Source organism: Achroia grisella, unplaced genomic scaffold, assembly GCF_030625045.1.
Source record: "Achroia grisella isolate CSIRO2021 unplaced genomic scaffold, CSIRO_AGI_Agris_v1 utg146, whole genome shotgun sequence".
NCBI classification, from domain to species: Eukaryota; Metazoa; Arthropoda; class Insecta; order Lepidoptera; family Pyralidae; genus Achroia; species Achroia grisella.
In genome coordinates, this window is record NW_026712636.1 from 5,185,693 (window position 1) to 5,202,869 (window position 17,177).

Below are 17,177 nucleotides of genomic sequence, written 5' to 3' on the forward strand. Positions count from 1 at the left end.
TTAGTGCTAATTGGTGGTTTGTATTCACACATTTAAACTTAAAAATGTAAAGTAATAATAAAATTATTTAAAAGAGCAACACGCAAGTTTCTTGCTCGTTCTTCTTGTGATGAGACAGCTTTCCGAACGAGCGGTAGATTAAAAAAAATGTAATGACTATTCAAAAGTGCTTCAATGTAAGTTTATTTGAATAAATGATTTTCTATTCTATTCTATTCTATTCTATAGCTGCATTAGAATGCAGCTATAGATTTATAATGTTATTTAGTGATAAGTGATTAATTAAAAATGGTAAAGTCAATAATCAAGAACATGATTCAGAGTAAAGTAAATCATCTAAGGCATTCAGAGTAACCTGAAACGAAACGGCAGAGACCAGAGCCTAAGTAATCTTTGTGACATTGACAAGTAGATTGATGGATGGGTGAAACTGACGTAGTGTATTATTATAAAAACAAATAAGAGATAGGTAATTGTACGCATTGGGGGTTTATTAGTTGGGACTGGGAGGATACCACAAGTAGTGAAGGTGAGTGTTAATGCATTCTAAAAGGGCCCTTCAAACCTACACCCGTGTCACGATTCTCGGGTGCTACTTGGAGTTCTCTCCCTGAACCGGTGTCCAGCATCACAGCCTAAGTCGTCATCACAACTAGTGGTTTTAAAAATGTATACCCACAAACTTTCATGTTTATAATAATATTAGTAAAATTACTGAGCAATAATTTATTTGCAAAAGAATTTATATTTTACAACAATAGTTTAATCTATTTTACAGTAAAGTTTCATCATAATCCGTTAAGTAGTTTTTGCGTGAAAGAGTAACAAACATCCATCCATCCAACTATACATCTATACCCACAAACTTTCATGTTTATAATAATATTAGTAAAATTACTGAGCAATAATTTATTTGCAAAAGAATTCATATTTTACAAAAATAGTTTTCATTTAAATAATATTGATTTACATTGCGATTTTCACTTTCAATTGATACGGCATGGTCTGGTGACTTCGACCTATTTCACATTCCAACGGTTCATTACACCGCATAATCTACTATTACACTAATGTACACATCACGTTACATACGTACCTACAATATATACACCGTGACTGGCAATAGACTCTAGATTTCTATTCAGTAAATACGATCCGCTGATCCGAAGGATAATAATTTTGACTTGAGCATATAATATCGGCGCTCCTTCCAACCTTATCACAATTTCTAATGTCATTACACAATTATCAGGGTTAAATATAGTGACAAATTCAATTTAAAAATGAATCTGTATTGTTGTAAACATGTACAACGTTTATTTGAAAAGAATACGAGCAGAGTTTCTTGCCAGTTCTTCTCATCTAGAAATAATTCCGAACTGACGGTAGATTTTTATCATAAGAGTCTGTAATAGATCTACATGAATAGAGATATTTTGAATTTGACAATTTGGTATATATATATATATATGAAATAAACAAATCTATCTGTAATATATATTGAATTATTTGGTATGACGTAAAATCCTTCTTTTTTCTTCTCATCAGAAGACCGGTCAGATGGATTGCCAGCCTCCTAAATCATTAGGTCGAAAAGTCTATTACCAGTACATATAATTTTCTAAATATCTCAAACATTTTTTTCAGAAAATTAACATAATATTTTTGACAAAATTAATTAATCAAATAGACCTTTTTAAATATCAAAATCATTTAATATTGATTAGTTTTAAATAATAATGTTTATATAAAAATCTCGCAATCTATACACAGTCTCTTAATAAAAAAATGAATATTTTAAAATTACAGATGTAGCTAAGGAATGTATTATAGAACAATTTGTACATAAATCTACCACAAAACATTTCATATTTTGGATCCGGATTTTGTTTTTATCAAAAATAAAGATATGGTGATATTAAATCTACATACCATTAGTCGTTAAGTTTATCTCAATATTTTCAAATGTTTCTGATAATTTACAGACGTGCGAGACTTCGGTATGAACTCCCTTAACGTATTCCCACTGCAGTAATCAGCATCAATGATACTACATCATATTCAATCAGTACCAAAACTTATTAATAATTAATATTAGTGAAGTACCTCTCCAAACTTTAAACAGACATTATAGAACTAATGCACATTTTTTAGCCATAAGACTAGAATCAAATATTGATTACGTATCCTACCTATTCCTTGCGTATCAAGGAACACTGACGGGTATAAACATTTGTGGATCACCTAATTTTGGCTCAAAACGGATGTTTACTTTTGTATCACCATCACCCACTTCAAGGAAACTATTCCAGTCCAACATCCAATAAAATCCGTTTTTCTTTGGAGGTGGCAGTTCTGAATCTCCAGGTTTTTCTGGTGCTGCTCCTCCAAAAGAATCTTCCAAATCTGTGATTGACGCTCCTGTGTCAGCAGATGCAGATTCGGCAGACTGATCAGATTCGACAATATTTTTATCATTTGCGTCAGTAGATGCGCTTGTGTCATTATTAAAAGTTTCGATTGTAACATTAATTTGCCTCTTATTCTGTTCATTATTGATATTTATTTTATCATTTATACTTTCTAACGGATCAATGCCTTGTTGCAAGGGTATAACTTTAACCGAGTCGTATGATATTGGCTCATAATTTTTAATATTTTCTGTTGACTTTGTTTGTCGACTCTTAGGTAAATCTAATGGTAGAACTGTTTTCTTATTTTCTGACGATGATGTCTCTAATTGAAGCGGTCTGTTTGAGAATAAGGGCTCTTGCAAATAATGCGGTGTCAAAGGATATTCATCTTCATTTCGAATGACAGGTACATGATCCGAATTGGATGAAATCAAGTCATATGTGAGTAATATATTTTCAGGTAATTGCACTGATCCGTCTACAACTTTCGCTGGCGGCAAAGGTTTGAAGCCTTCAAGGGGTAATAGGAAATGATCACTTCCTGGACTACCTTTTAAACCATGCTCGTCAAGGAAAGCTTGTAACTCAGCAGGAAAATCACGTTCTTTTTCTTTAGAATTTTGAGTACTTCTATTTTTATCCCTTATTTTATTAGTTAATCTTGAAGATTTAATAGGACTTGGTGTAACTTTGGATACCGGTACAACTTCCACTCTAGGTGGACGGGTGTACAATTCCTGTAAAGATGACCCATCGCGTGGTGTATACGGCAATACCACCATTACCGTTGGTTCACCTTTTTTTGTTGTACTTTCAATAGTAGTTGTTGTTGCTTCAGTAGATACAATAGGTGTTGCAGTTGTTAATACAGAAAGTGTAGATATTTCATTCTCTTTCTCATTGGTAATAATGTTATCATTAATATTAGGTAGTTGAGTTGCTACATGTGTTACATTTTCTTGACTCTGAAATGTATTCGTTTCTTGTGCTTGCTTCGTTGAAGATTTTGTCTTTGCATCTTCAGCTCTAATATTATTAAGTAGTTCAATTATTTCGTCTCTAGACAAGCGTGGTAGTTGAACATTGGCTTGCAGTATATTTTGTACTTGTTTTACTGTCTTTTCCACATCAATGGCGGCGAAAACTGACAATACAAATGTTGCAACCCAGCAGCATTGTAACAGCCTCATCGTCTGTAAAAGAATAAATAATACATTTAAAAATCTTAAACAATATGATGAAAGTCAGAATGAAGTAGAACTGACTGTATCCGTCAATATCAAACATTGACTGATGTCAGTTCTACTGAGAGGAGAAATAAAAATCACAGTAAGTTATGACAAAATTTAACTCCAGAACAAAATATTATAGTTCGAAATGACTATAATTATTTTAAAGAGCTAGTTTATGTTATTTAACACACACACCACTTTGGTTTTATCGAAGAATCTTCTTTAACAGTTAACAGTACAGAACATCTAATAACAATAAAAAATTATGGTCATTGTCACAATTATAAACGATAATATCTTGCTAATTGTGAGTATTATTTAATTGTAGAAGCACAACAACTGCTTGATGATGGTAGCGCACGCAACTAACTTGAGACTTTCTCGCCGCTCGAGCCGGCTCATTAAAATTCTGATGGCCGATGTGACGCAACAAGGCCTTTCCCACGTGTCTGTTTAAAAGTAAACCAACCATATTGTATCTGACTACGGCGAATAAAATCATGAATAGCGAATTGAATCCTTTTGTGATAATAACTAAAAACTCCTACGAATCCCTTGTTAAAATATAAGAGGAAGCGTTTATTCTTCTTACAAATGACGATAATTTCTTAAACGAAATAAAACTAAATCAATAGATAAAATAGGTTTATCACACGGTTTTTTTAATGAACAGACAAGTAAGGAAACAGCACCAATCTACTCAGAACCTGTGAACTTTTATAAATTACATTGATATGTAAAAGAGTTTAGAGGAATATCTAAATAGGAAGGAATTTGAAAAGATCTGTATGTAGTTATATGTGTGTCCTTTATGCCATACCATGCATATCTTCAAGCGAATTCTACACCATCGCATCTAATGTTCATTCAATACGCTCATTCAGTTAACAAAATAACACTAATATTGGCACATCATTCACGATTGGCCTCATCCCGTTATTTGTGGTCGGACAGTATGTCATTCTCTTCCACTGATCCCTATCGGCCATCACATCTGAGCATACTCTTTTTTTATAAACATCATCTTTCACACAATCCATCCATCTTTTTTTGCCCGTCCTTTCCCTTTACATCCAGATGTCCAGCAGTGGACGTCTTCCGGGCTGCGATGATGATGTACAACATTTTTTTTTAAAGAATACGAGCTGAGTTTCTTGTCAGTTCTTCTCATCTCGATTTGACATATCATAAGAGTCTGCAATAGACCTACATGAATAAAGATATTTTGAATTTGAATCCCCTTTACAACCCAAAATTTGGATCCATATAAATATTGTATACATAATTCCGACTGATAAATTAGAAACAAGACCCCGTGTATTATAAATAGGTTCGTAATTATATGTAAGCACACGACTCCGCGACAGGCAGCACGGAGATACTAACGATCTCATTAGTCAGTGAATATGTCGGTGACTTGTAGGAAATGCCTCATCTCAATATATAATCATTTACTTGTAACACAATTATTTATTTATGCTGCCGACACGTGTATTGTATAATATTTCGTTATGTTCTAACTTAGATACGAGAGTAAAAAAACGGATTTATAAAACGTTCATTCATTCATAATTTAAGAGCTACGCTCATGTCGGTGGAGCTCTTGCCACTTTTCGCGATCTTCTATCATGCTCTTTAATTCTTGATACGACACAACTCCCATTTTGTCCTCAATTTGTTAGATGCAGCTATTCCTTGGTCTTCCCCTCCCCCTCTTTCCTTCTATTTTCCTCTCAATAATTTTCATGAACTCATCGTGCCGTATCAAGTGTCCTAACATTTTTCCTCGTCTATTTTCTATTGTATTCAATATCTGCCTTTTTTCTTTTACCCTGTGTAGTACTTCTTCGTTTCTTACTTTATGCGAAACTATTTGTCAGTCTGTATATAACATATACAGACTGACAAATAGTTTCGCATATTAATTTTAATTGCATGAAAAGGACGAATAGGCTTTTATCTCGATAAAAACTGACTACAATTAATAGTTTTTTTTTTTGTAAAAGAATAAATTTCAAAACAATTTGAACAACTTAATAATTAAATCCAAGAGCAATACCAAATTACGTTAAACGAAAAAAATATTAATGTTGTGCACAAATTTCCAAAAACAACTAAACAATTTCACGTTACATAATAAATATAGCACTTATTATAATATTTTTATGTCTCCTACATATAGTCCAGCAGTTTATTTATTTATTTTTAAGAAGAATAATGCTGTAATTATTTTGCACACCGCTGTACGTCCGATGGTCGCGGGTTCGATTCCTCGCACGGCATAAACATTTGTATTCATGAGTATGATTGTTTGTGACGCTCTAGATGTTATCTATATATAATATCAAAAATCTATGTATTTGTATCAGTTTTCTAGTACTCATAACTTGAGTCTAGATGGCGCTGTGTGAATTGTTCTACCACCGCACCTCTCGCCATCGACAGGAAATTCATCCCCACACACTGGAACCTAAGTGGTCCCGAACAGTGCGGTTTCAGAGGAGTTTCCTCCCGCGTACACTTAGATTGTGGAATGAACTTCTGCCGAGGTTTTCCCACGAGACTACAGCATGGAGTTTTTCAAGAAAGGTATATTATGGTTTCTTAAAGGTCGACAACGCGATAGTGATACCTCTGGTGTTTCAGGCGCTCATAGGCTACGGTAACCATTTACCATCAGATGGGCCGTATGCTTGATTGCCACCATCGTAGTATAAAATAAATGTCCTGAGATTATTATTATTATTTACAGACGTTGATATCATAAGCATATTATTAATATTTTTACAACAAACAATACGGGATTCCGTATTATCTAACATTTGCAACAATAATGTGATATTATCGTTTATTATGACAAAAACCAGATACGTGACTGGTTATTCGAAAGTGAAAGGATGGCCTCCAATATGTACACGAGTGCGCACGCTCCGAGATGACTCTTAACAATACCACACGTACATTACCCGTGCAGCGATTACAGTATCCAATGCCACTAATATTAACTCGTCGATGGATGTTACATCCACGTTTGTAGCAATGAATAATTAATGTTTACAGGTAAATAGTAAGTCCTTTGCGGTTATTGAACGTTCTGCGGTATTGATGTATTACGCTATTAATGTTTACAGAGTAATCTTATTATATTATTATGTTGAATATAAATCGAAATATTCATATATTTATTTATTTATTTAAACCTTTATTGACCAATAAATTATTATACAAAAGGCGAAATTAATGCTATAGGCATTCTCTACCAGTCAACCTTCAGGAAGTGCCGAAATACTTGATGGTTAAGATCAAGTGTTAAATAATCTTATATATAAAATTCTCGTGTCACAGTTTTCGTTCCCATACTCCTAACGAAACGGCTTGACCGATTCTCGTGACATTTTGTGAGCGTATTGAGTAGGTCTGAGAATCGGCCAACATCTATTTTTCATGACCCCCAGTGTTCTATGACAAGCTGCAAGGGATCTACGACAGCGGTCATCTTGTTTTAACTTTATGTTTTTACACTAAACTTTACTACAGTTAGAAATTTACAAAAAATCTGTACCAGGGGTCTACCCCGAAACCGAAAAATATGGTTAGGGGTCTACAAAAAAGTTTGGGAACCTCTGGTCTATAACATAAGGATGAACTAACGTCTCATTACAGAACGTTCATATTTTACATCACGAGGTTACAAAAAAATCACATTATGTAATTTCTTTCCATGAACCCCGTTAGAGTGTTATACAATATGTTTACTAACGTAAGATAAATAAACATAAGATAAATAACAAGTTATGATGACGGTAGGGAAAAAATAAATTTATAATGTAAAAATTTGATGTTCATAAGCGGCTAAAATGTACATGAATAAATGATTTTTTAATTTGAATATAAACTATTAAATTTTTACTTGAATGTGTATAAAAATTGTATACAGAAATAAAAATCGAAATAATCGTTCTTCAAATGAACTTAATACAAACATTTTAGAATACTTTAATTTTTTATTCTAGTACTCATTCGGAAAGCGGTCTCATCACAAGAAGAACGAGCAAGAGACTTCCGTGTATAAATATAATATTGTTCAAATGACAAACATATTATAGTCAACATTTATTTGAAAAGAATACGAGCTGAGTTTCTTGTCAGTTCTTCTCATCTCGATTTCATTCCGAACAGATGGTAGATTTGAAATATCATAAGAGTCTGTAATAGACCTACATGAATAAAGATATTTTGAATTTGGAATTTTTTTGAAAAACTATTTATTAATATTTTCTGAAATTAAGTGAGAGATCCATATGGGAGTTAAATATCGTCTTAATTTAAAATTAAAATTAATCGAAATGCATTTATTTAATGTAAATAGTTTTTTAATTTATTGGATATCAAAGAAAACTGGCATGCACAGTCGGTATTATCCCATTATCTCTGGTAGTCAACCGGAAAATAACTGTTAGCACCGATATAAATGTGTTGTAAAATCGGCGCAGGGTGTTATTTTAAAGTCTAGTCACTAAACTACAATTTACTATTATTTTAATCATCATTACATAATACAAAACAAAGTCGTTATCGCTGTCTGTCTCTGTGTATTCTTAAATCTTTAAAACTACGCAAAGGATTTTGAAGCGGTTTTTTTAATAGATAGAGTGATTCAAGAGGAAGGTTTATATATATAATACATGTACATCCGTGCGCAGCTGGGGCAAGTAACTAGTTTATAACAAATACAACTAATATAAATACTTTGATATGTATGTTTTAGTAAATATATACATAGAAAACACCCAGACTGATAAAAATCATACAAATGTTTGTACCGAATCGAACACGGGACCATCGAAAGTAAAACGGTATGCCAAACCGCTAGACCATCGAAGCCGTGGTGAGTAGCTAGTTATCTAATAATTTAACCATGCTTTTGTATATACTGTAGTACTTATTTTTATATCTAAGGATTATACTAATGTACTTACTACAAAATGGCGTGTACAGACGAGCCCCTTTCTAAGGTAGGAACGTATTGTTGGCACAATGAATTTAAGCGCGGCCGACTAATCTTGAATAGCAAAGAAAATACGGTTACGGATCCCTTAAATGGATGTTTGAGATGAAAACATTGAGTATGCAAGCCAAAAGGTAATTTGCGAAAATACGAGAACAACTTAATCTGCCCTCATCCTCAGAAACGACGATGTACTCAAATAAGTTCATGTAAAAATTATTATATTTATAACACATTGTATAAATAAACTTTTATACACAAGTACATGTGATAAGAAAGGAATGAAACTTGTTGGATGTAAATATTGGAATTCTACCAAAGTAGGTAGGTGATAGAATGAGTGGACTGTATGTGTGATGTAAATCAAACAATGGATAGAAAACGGTAAATTCTTATAATGAAGATACGTGTACAAACGATTGTACGACAAAGTGACAATAAAAATATATGACAATTCTAAAAGAAAATACATTTAAAATCGATAGAAAAATTGTTGAGAAACTCTTTTGATATATTTAAAGTTTTCTTGTATTATATAATCAAAACTATAAAAACAAAATTATGTATTATGTCACTTCACTCTCTACCATCTCTTTCCAGTCATAAATAGTTTTACTACATATTTCTACAACAAAAATAAACATATAAAATTATGCAAAGAGTTTGCAACAAAACTCTATTCTGCACAAAATAAGAAGAGAACAAGAGTAGAGAACTACAACGCAAATATGAGTACATCTATGCAAGATAAAAAAAATAAAAAAATGGCACTTTGCCAACGGTATGATGGGTTAATTGCTGTAATGCAGTAGAATAGAATAGAATAGAATAGAAAATCATTTATTCAAATAAACTTAATTTAAGCACTTTTGAATAGTCATAACAATTTGTTTTTTATCTACCACTTACACTACAGTATATCAGATAATCAATTTGTCAAATTATAATGCTATAGTAACTGTTTTCAAAATTATAAAGTTTTACAATAATCATAGGTTATAAAATTTAGGACTGATCTGATCCAATGAAGTTTATTTTGATTGTTGTAATTTAATTCAATCTACACCTATATATATATATATATATAATAATAATAAGTGTGGGGAAAAGCAGCAAAAGCTGAGAAAAAAATAAATAATAATAATAATCTCAGGACAACTCACACAGCGCCATCTAGTCCTAAGTTAAGCTAGCTAAAGCTTGTGTTCCGGGTACTAGATAACGGATACAAGTACATAGATATATTTTTTTCGTAAATACATACATATTATACATAGAAAACACCCAGATCGATACAAACAATCATACTCATGAATACAAATGTTTGTGCCGTGCGAGGAATCGAACCCGCGACCATCGGACGTAAAGCGGAGTGCTAAACCGCTAGACCACCGAGGTCGTCATAATAAATTTATACATGGTTATATATTTCAGAATTCAAATAATTATTATATACTTCTACATTTATGTAATTAAATATTAAGTTTAATATAATTTTTAAATGTAAATTCATTAATTCTACTGTATAATTTGTATATTAGCACTAAAATTTTGCCAAAACAATGACGAAATATGTGGACAATTTTATTTATACTGACATTATTTTAATATTTATACCATATTTAATGCAAATAAATACATTTCCTTTCATATATAAATAAATTGCTGTAAGTATGTATTGCTGTATTTAAGCACATCACTTCAAAAGGGCTACAATTATTTTAGATAGTGAACAAGGAAATATTTGTATGAAAGAAATGTTTGATAAATCGTATGGAAATATAGAAAGTACTGAAAATATTTCTAGATTTAACGGTTTTTACATAGGTTTAATAAGAAGAAATTTTGTTTATATTAAAAAAATGTGAAACCCTAGCAAGTGATATTACAATATATATATATATATATATACTAGCTGTCCCGGCAAACGTTGTTCAAGTTCAAACAATCAAACAGAACGAGGATGACAGACAGTGTACATTTTTTGTTGCATTTGTAAATAGAGAATCGACTTTCATACAACTCAGGGTCGAACTATCCACTTCAATAAGTCTTTCTCAACTTACCGTAATAGTTAACTGCAAGTAAAAATAAACAATTTCTCTTAATTTATAGTTTTTCCTCATACATTCACCACGGGGTGTATTTATAAGTATAATTAAATATATATATATATATATATATATATATATATATATATATATATATCCACAAGACTTCCTGAGATCGATTTCCTGAGAAGTTTTATTCCATTCTATACCTTCTAAATATTGGAACTTGTGAACAACTTGATTACGTAAATTCAACGCTTAATAAGGAATTGTTATTTAAATGAAAAAAACTAAATATATATAACTCAAAGGTGACTGACTGACATAGTGATCTATCAACGAACAGCCCAAACCACTGGACGGATCGGGCTGAAATTTGGCATGCAGGTAGATATTATGACGTAGGCATCCGCTAAGAAAGGATTTTGATTAATTCTACCCCCATGGGGATAAAATAGGGGATGAAATAGTTTGTATGAAACTTTGTCAATTTTAAACTGATCGGGCTGAGACGTTGCAAACAAGGATTTTGATAACTTCCACCCCTAAGGGGATAAATTAACGCGAGCGAAGCCGCGGGCAAAAACTAGTATTAAAATAAAGTTATTGTTAATGTGAAACTTTAACTTAAATACAAGTATGTATGCAAAATTTGTATTCATGAGTATGATTGTTTGTATCGGTCTGGGTGTTTTCCATGTATAATATGTATGTATTTACGAAAAAAAAAAAATCTATGTACTTGTATCAGTTATCTAGTACCCATAACACAAGCTTTAGGTAGCTTAACGTGGGTCTAGATGGCGCTGTGTGAATTGTCCTGAGATAAAAAAAAAAAAAAATAGTTGTATAAGTATCATAAGTATCAAAATGGGATATATACGTTTGAGATGTTCAATCACGGTCATGCAGGTGAATTTTTGAATTCAATATTGACATTCATTCCGAAAAACATAACTGAATTTGAAAGCGCAGAAGAAAAAAAGCAGAGAGAATGCACAAGAAGAAAAGATATTATGACCAAGACAGTACCTAGGTTAGAGGTTGTTAAACACAGTGCAACGTGCAGTCAATCAGTCTGTAAAACTATTTAATAGATTGCCTAGTGATTTAACAGATGCTATTTATAAAACCAATTTCGAAACTAAACTTAAAAAATATTTATTAAAAAAATGCTAGCCGCTTATAAACGTCAAGTTTTTACATTATAATTATTTCCCCTACCGTCCAGTTCGATATAGATCCAATTGAGAAGAACTGGCAAGAAACTCAATTGAATTACTTTTTTTAAAAGCCAGTTTATTTACAATATATATTTATATAGGTGTCTATGTCTAACATTAAATTTTATTGCCATGCACGCTCGTCATTCAAGTAGTCGTTTAGTGAGTAATAGGCTTTGCTCAGTTAATATGATTTAACAGATGTTTTGAATTTATTTAAGGGCAATTCCAATATATTCTTTGATATCTTATTGTAAAATTTTATATCTATTTTTTTTAAAGTCAGTTTATTTATAATGTATAGGTATTTATATAGGTGTCTATGTCTAACATTCATCATTAATAAATGAAAATCCCGTGCATGAACAACTATTGCCATGCACGCTCGTCATTCATGTAATCGTTTAGTGAGTAATAGGCTTTGCTCAGTAAATATGATTCAACAGTTGTTTAGAATTTATTTAAGAGTAATTCCAATATTACCGTTACTGTAGCTCAATTCGAAAATTATTATTGGTATTATTATTATTTTGACATTATAATTTTAGATTTAGATTATTTAAATTTGTACTTTGAAATTAGACACAATAATTATTGTTATGAATTAATAAATAAAATTCAGAGTAGAAGCTAATCTTTATATTGTCATATCTAACTGATTACCAATCTATGTATAAATTATGGCCACGGTGGTCTAACGGTATAGCACACCAGTTATATTCCAATGGTCGCGGATTCGATTAATAGCACGATGCCAATGTTTGTTTTCATGAGTACAATTAACAATATCAATAAAGTAAAAACTTTTGTTTAGGTCCCGAAGATATTAATAATGTTGGTTTTTTAAAATCAGTTTAAAAAAAACTCGTGGCTTTTGTAAATATCTACATATTATATAGAGGTCAAAGAGTCAGTTCTTGAGCAACGTTAAGCAATACAAACACACAAACGACCTTTAACGAACAGTAATATTAGCATGTTCCATGAAATCCTGTCTAATGACAAACTTTAATAACTTCAAGTGAACTATTAGCGCTGATGACGTAATCATATTAGTGTCCAAGTTTGTGGTGAGTGTTAGGTTCATAAAAACCCCTGTACAACCCTGTCTAGGGGTTTTTAATTACAGAATAAGGCATTGTAAGTAAAAACTAGACATTTCTGTGGTCTAATCTACTTAGATTAGACCACAGAAATGTCTAGTTTTTGTGAAAATAAAGTTCTTAAGAAAATAAAGTATACAGAAAAACAGATAAATTCACACAGCGCCATCTAGACCCAAGTTAAGCTAGGTAAAGCTGGGTACTAGATAACTTATACAATACATAGATATTTTTTTCTGACCACCGAGGTCGTCGAAGATAGATTTAGTATTACTATGTAATATTATGTTACCTGTGGTATTACATATACTGTAATCTATATATATATAAGTGATTTACTGTTCGTTAGTCTTGCTAAAACTACTTTAATTCTATTTAATAAAATAGAATAGTAGTTTTAACAAGATAGAAGTTTTTCTAGAATAGAATACTATTCTAGAAGAAATTTCATGCAAAACAGTAAATACAGCACTATGACGTAGACACCCCCTAAGAAAGGATTTTAATAAATCCCATCCCTGAGGGGATTAAGTAGGGGATGAAAGTTTGTATAAATCTTCTTAGATTTTCGACTGATTGAACTGAAATTAAAGTTTGGAGTTACTATGATGAAGACGTTCGCTTAAATAGGATTTTGGAATTCAACCCCTATGGGGATAAAATAAGGGATGATACAGGATGTAAATGTATAAGTTTGAACCTATCAGTACAAATAAATTATGACGAACAAAATAATTTATAGTTCTTTACGCTACTTTTATTTTAGAAAAATAATGTTAAATTCCACGCGGACGATGTCGCGCGAACAGCTAGTTGGACAGTATAATATTTATGCCCATAATACAGATAAGATTGTTTGGTATAAACCTTCATTCAGATTATCACGAATAATTGGACCAAATAAAAAGCCTATTAAGCGCGTGATGGAATCGCTTTAATGTATAGCTGTATTGAATGTTCTATTTGGATTCAGATTAGTATGTCTACAAGTTATTTCGACGTGGTGGGCAGGATCGATGATGGCTGGCTCATCCGTCATACTCGTGAACGGGTGCTGCTTGTGGGGACTGGTCTGTTTGGGTTACGAACACTGATTAGACTATTTGCTTTTGCAATAGCATATGATTGTGGTCACTCTATTCTCACAAATTTGAATTTAAAAATGAATCTGTATTATTGTAAACATGTATAATATTAATTAATTTGAAAAATTATTAAGACGCAGTTAAGACGCCATCGAAGAAATCTTGTTTAGTGGCAATGAAACGTGCTGTTTTATTTAATTATTAAAACCTAATTTTAAAAATATAAAATTCTATCTACCCACCCCTGCTTCCATGTATTATTGTTGTAGAAATATGTAATAAAACTATTTATGACTGAAAATTGTATTTTAATGTTAAGATGGTAGAGAGAGAAGGTGACACAATATAATTTTGTTTTTATATTTATGATTACAGAATACAAAAAAACCTTTAAATATATTAATATCAAAAGAGTTTTCTCAACAATTATACATATAAACATTCCTCTTGAATCACGCTATCTATTAAAAAAATCCGTTGCGCAGTTTTAAAGATTTAAGCATACATAGGGTCGGACAGACAGACAGCGAGTTTGTTTTATACTATGTAATAAAAACCAATAGCTGTACGCCCCGGCTTCGCTCGTATGTTAACCTATAAACCGTCCTCTTATATCACTCTATCAATTACTTACAAAAAACCGCTTCAAAATCCGTTGTGTAGTTTTAAATGTTAACTGACACAGCTCTTTGGCTCATCCGTCATACTCGTGAACGGGTGCTGCTTGTAGGGACTGGTCTGCTCTAATCACTATGACTGATTTCCTCTTATTAATTGTTTAACCAGTTGGTTATATATTCAATATTTTTTCTATTTGAGTATTTAATTGAATTAGTGCTAATTGGTGGTTTGTATTCACACAAACTTAAAAATGTAAAGTAATAATAAAATTATTTAAAAGAGCAACACGCAAGTTTCTTTCTCGTTCTTCTTGTGAGTCTCATCACAGCTTTCCGAACGAGCGGTAGATTAAAAAAAATGTAATGACTATTCAAAAGTGCTTCAATGTAAGTTTATTTGAATAAATGATTTTCTATTCTATTCTATTCTTATAATTAATATTTGCTAAGAATATTTAGGCTAGTTGGTTTTCATTACATAGTATAAAACAAAGTCGCTGTCACTGTCTGTCCATCTCTATGTGCATACATAGAAAAAATCCGTTGCGCAGTTTTAAAGATTTAAGCATACATAGAGATGGACAGACAGTGATAGCCTAAATATTATTATCAAATATTAATTATAAGAGCTCTGTCAGTTAACATTTGATTAAAATACCCAATATACTACTAGATAATATCCGTCAGTATTTCATATTTTTATTTTAGGTTATTTTTATATAGTTTCGTTTAAAAAAAGTCAATAGGTATTTTATGGGAATATGTATAAAAATTTACAATAAGATACCAAAGGATATATTGGAATTACCCTTAAATAAATTCAAAACATCTGTTAAATCATATTTACTGAGCAATGCAATATGCATTACTCACTAAACGATTACTTGAATGACGAGTGTGCATGGCAATAGTTGTTCATGCACGGGATTTTCATTTAATGTTAGACATAGACACCTATATAAATATACATTGTAAATGGCTTTTAAAACAAAGTAATTCAATTGAGTTTCTTGCCAGTTCTTCTCAATTGGATCTATATACCGAACTGGACGGTAGGGGAAAATAATTATAATGTAAAAACTTGACGTTCATAAGCGGCTAGAATGTCCTACATGAATAAATGATTTTTGAATTTGAATTTGATATATTCCTCGGTGAAGAATGAAGAAATAGGTACAGTCTGTGAAAATTTTCATTTAATAGAGAATTATATTTTCATTACAATAATGAATGAAGCGTTTTGCGGAAAATTTATGGATTTTGCCTAATAAATATTTATTAGTAGATAGGTAGTTATGTAGTAACGCTAAAGGTAAAATGAGTTGATAATTTATGTGCATATTTTGTTTATTAATTTTCATTGTTTCTGAATTATATATTCAACTGATTCCTGATGAATAAGTGGAGGAAATCTCGAGATAACTGCGTTTATCTATATCTAAGTATATCTAGCGACTATGTATAATCAAAGAAATACACTCACTAGTAGTTAAAAATATTTCTTTCTTTCTTAAAATTAATTGATGTAAAATTTATATATTACAGTTAGGACTCAATGAAATAGATATGAAATTAATAAAAGAAAATATTTAACTAATAACTCTTATAAAATTCACACAGCGCCATCTAGTACCAAAGCAACCTGAGATTATTGAGTAACCATAACACATATGGTTACTAAATAACTGACAGATTTTTTTTTAGTAAAACATCCAAACCATTATATTAATACAAATGTTCGTATCCGGAATCGAACCCGTAATCATAGAAGATAAGAACTGAATATAAGACAATAATAATAAAATAACCCTGGACAATTAACACAACGGCATCTAGTCCCACGGTAAGCAGAGCTTGTGTTATGGGTACTAGACACTGATATAAATACTTAGATATTTTTTTGTAAATACATACATCATATACATATAAAACACCCAGATCGATACAAATAATCATATTCAAGAATACAAGTTTGTACGGCGCGAGGAATCGAACCTGCGACCATCAGAAGTAAAGCAGTGTCCTAAACCGCTAGACCACCGAGGCCGTCAATGTACTAAGCATACGTCGCTATCGTACGTAACATACACACGGAATAATAAATACAAAAACCATATTCTCGGCACAATTATATCACTATATAAAAAATATATAAAAAAAAAAACAATTGAGTATCTTGCCAGTTCTTCTCAATTGGATCTATATACTGAACTGGACGGTAGCGAAAAAATTATAATATAAAAAAAATTACGTTCATAAGCGGCGTAAACGTACCACATGAATAAAAGATTTTTGAATTTGATTTAAAAAAAAAATCATCACTTACATAACGAATAACTTATAAACTTAAAAATTATATCACCATCACCAAAGTCACAGTAATAAACACGGAACCTACCGCAGTACCACGTGAGAGGATGGCGTTGATGTTCACCACTGCA

At 31.5% G+C, this 17,177-nt stretch overlaps 1 protein-coding gene across 1 annotated transcript; it reads right to left on the reverse strand.

The window, feature by feature from the left end:
• Nucleotides 1–1,994: 1,994 nt before the first annotated feature.
• LOC131855650 (uncharacterized) lies at nucleotides 1,995–17,177 on the reverse strand. The gene is made up of 2 exons (XM_059206947.1): nucleotides 17,135–17,177; nucleotides 1,995–3,607 (listed from the first exon to the last, which is right to left on the reverse strand). Exon 2 carries the CDS (start codon nucleotides 3,602–3,604, stop codon nucleotides 2,207–2,209), a length of 1,398 nt encoding a protein of 465 aa, XP_059062930.1. The 5' UTR covers nucleotides 3,605–3,607; nucleotides 17,135–17,177; the 3' UTR covers nucleotides 1,995–2,206.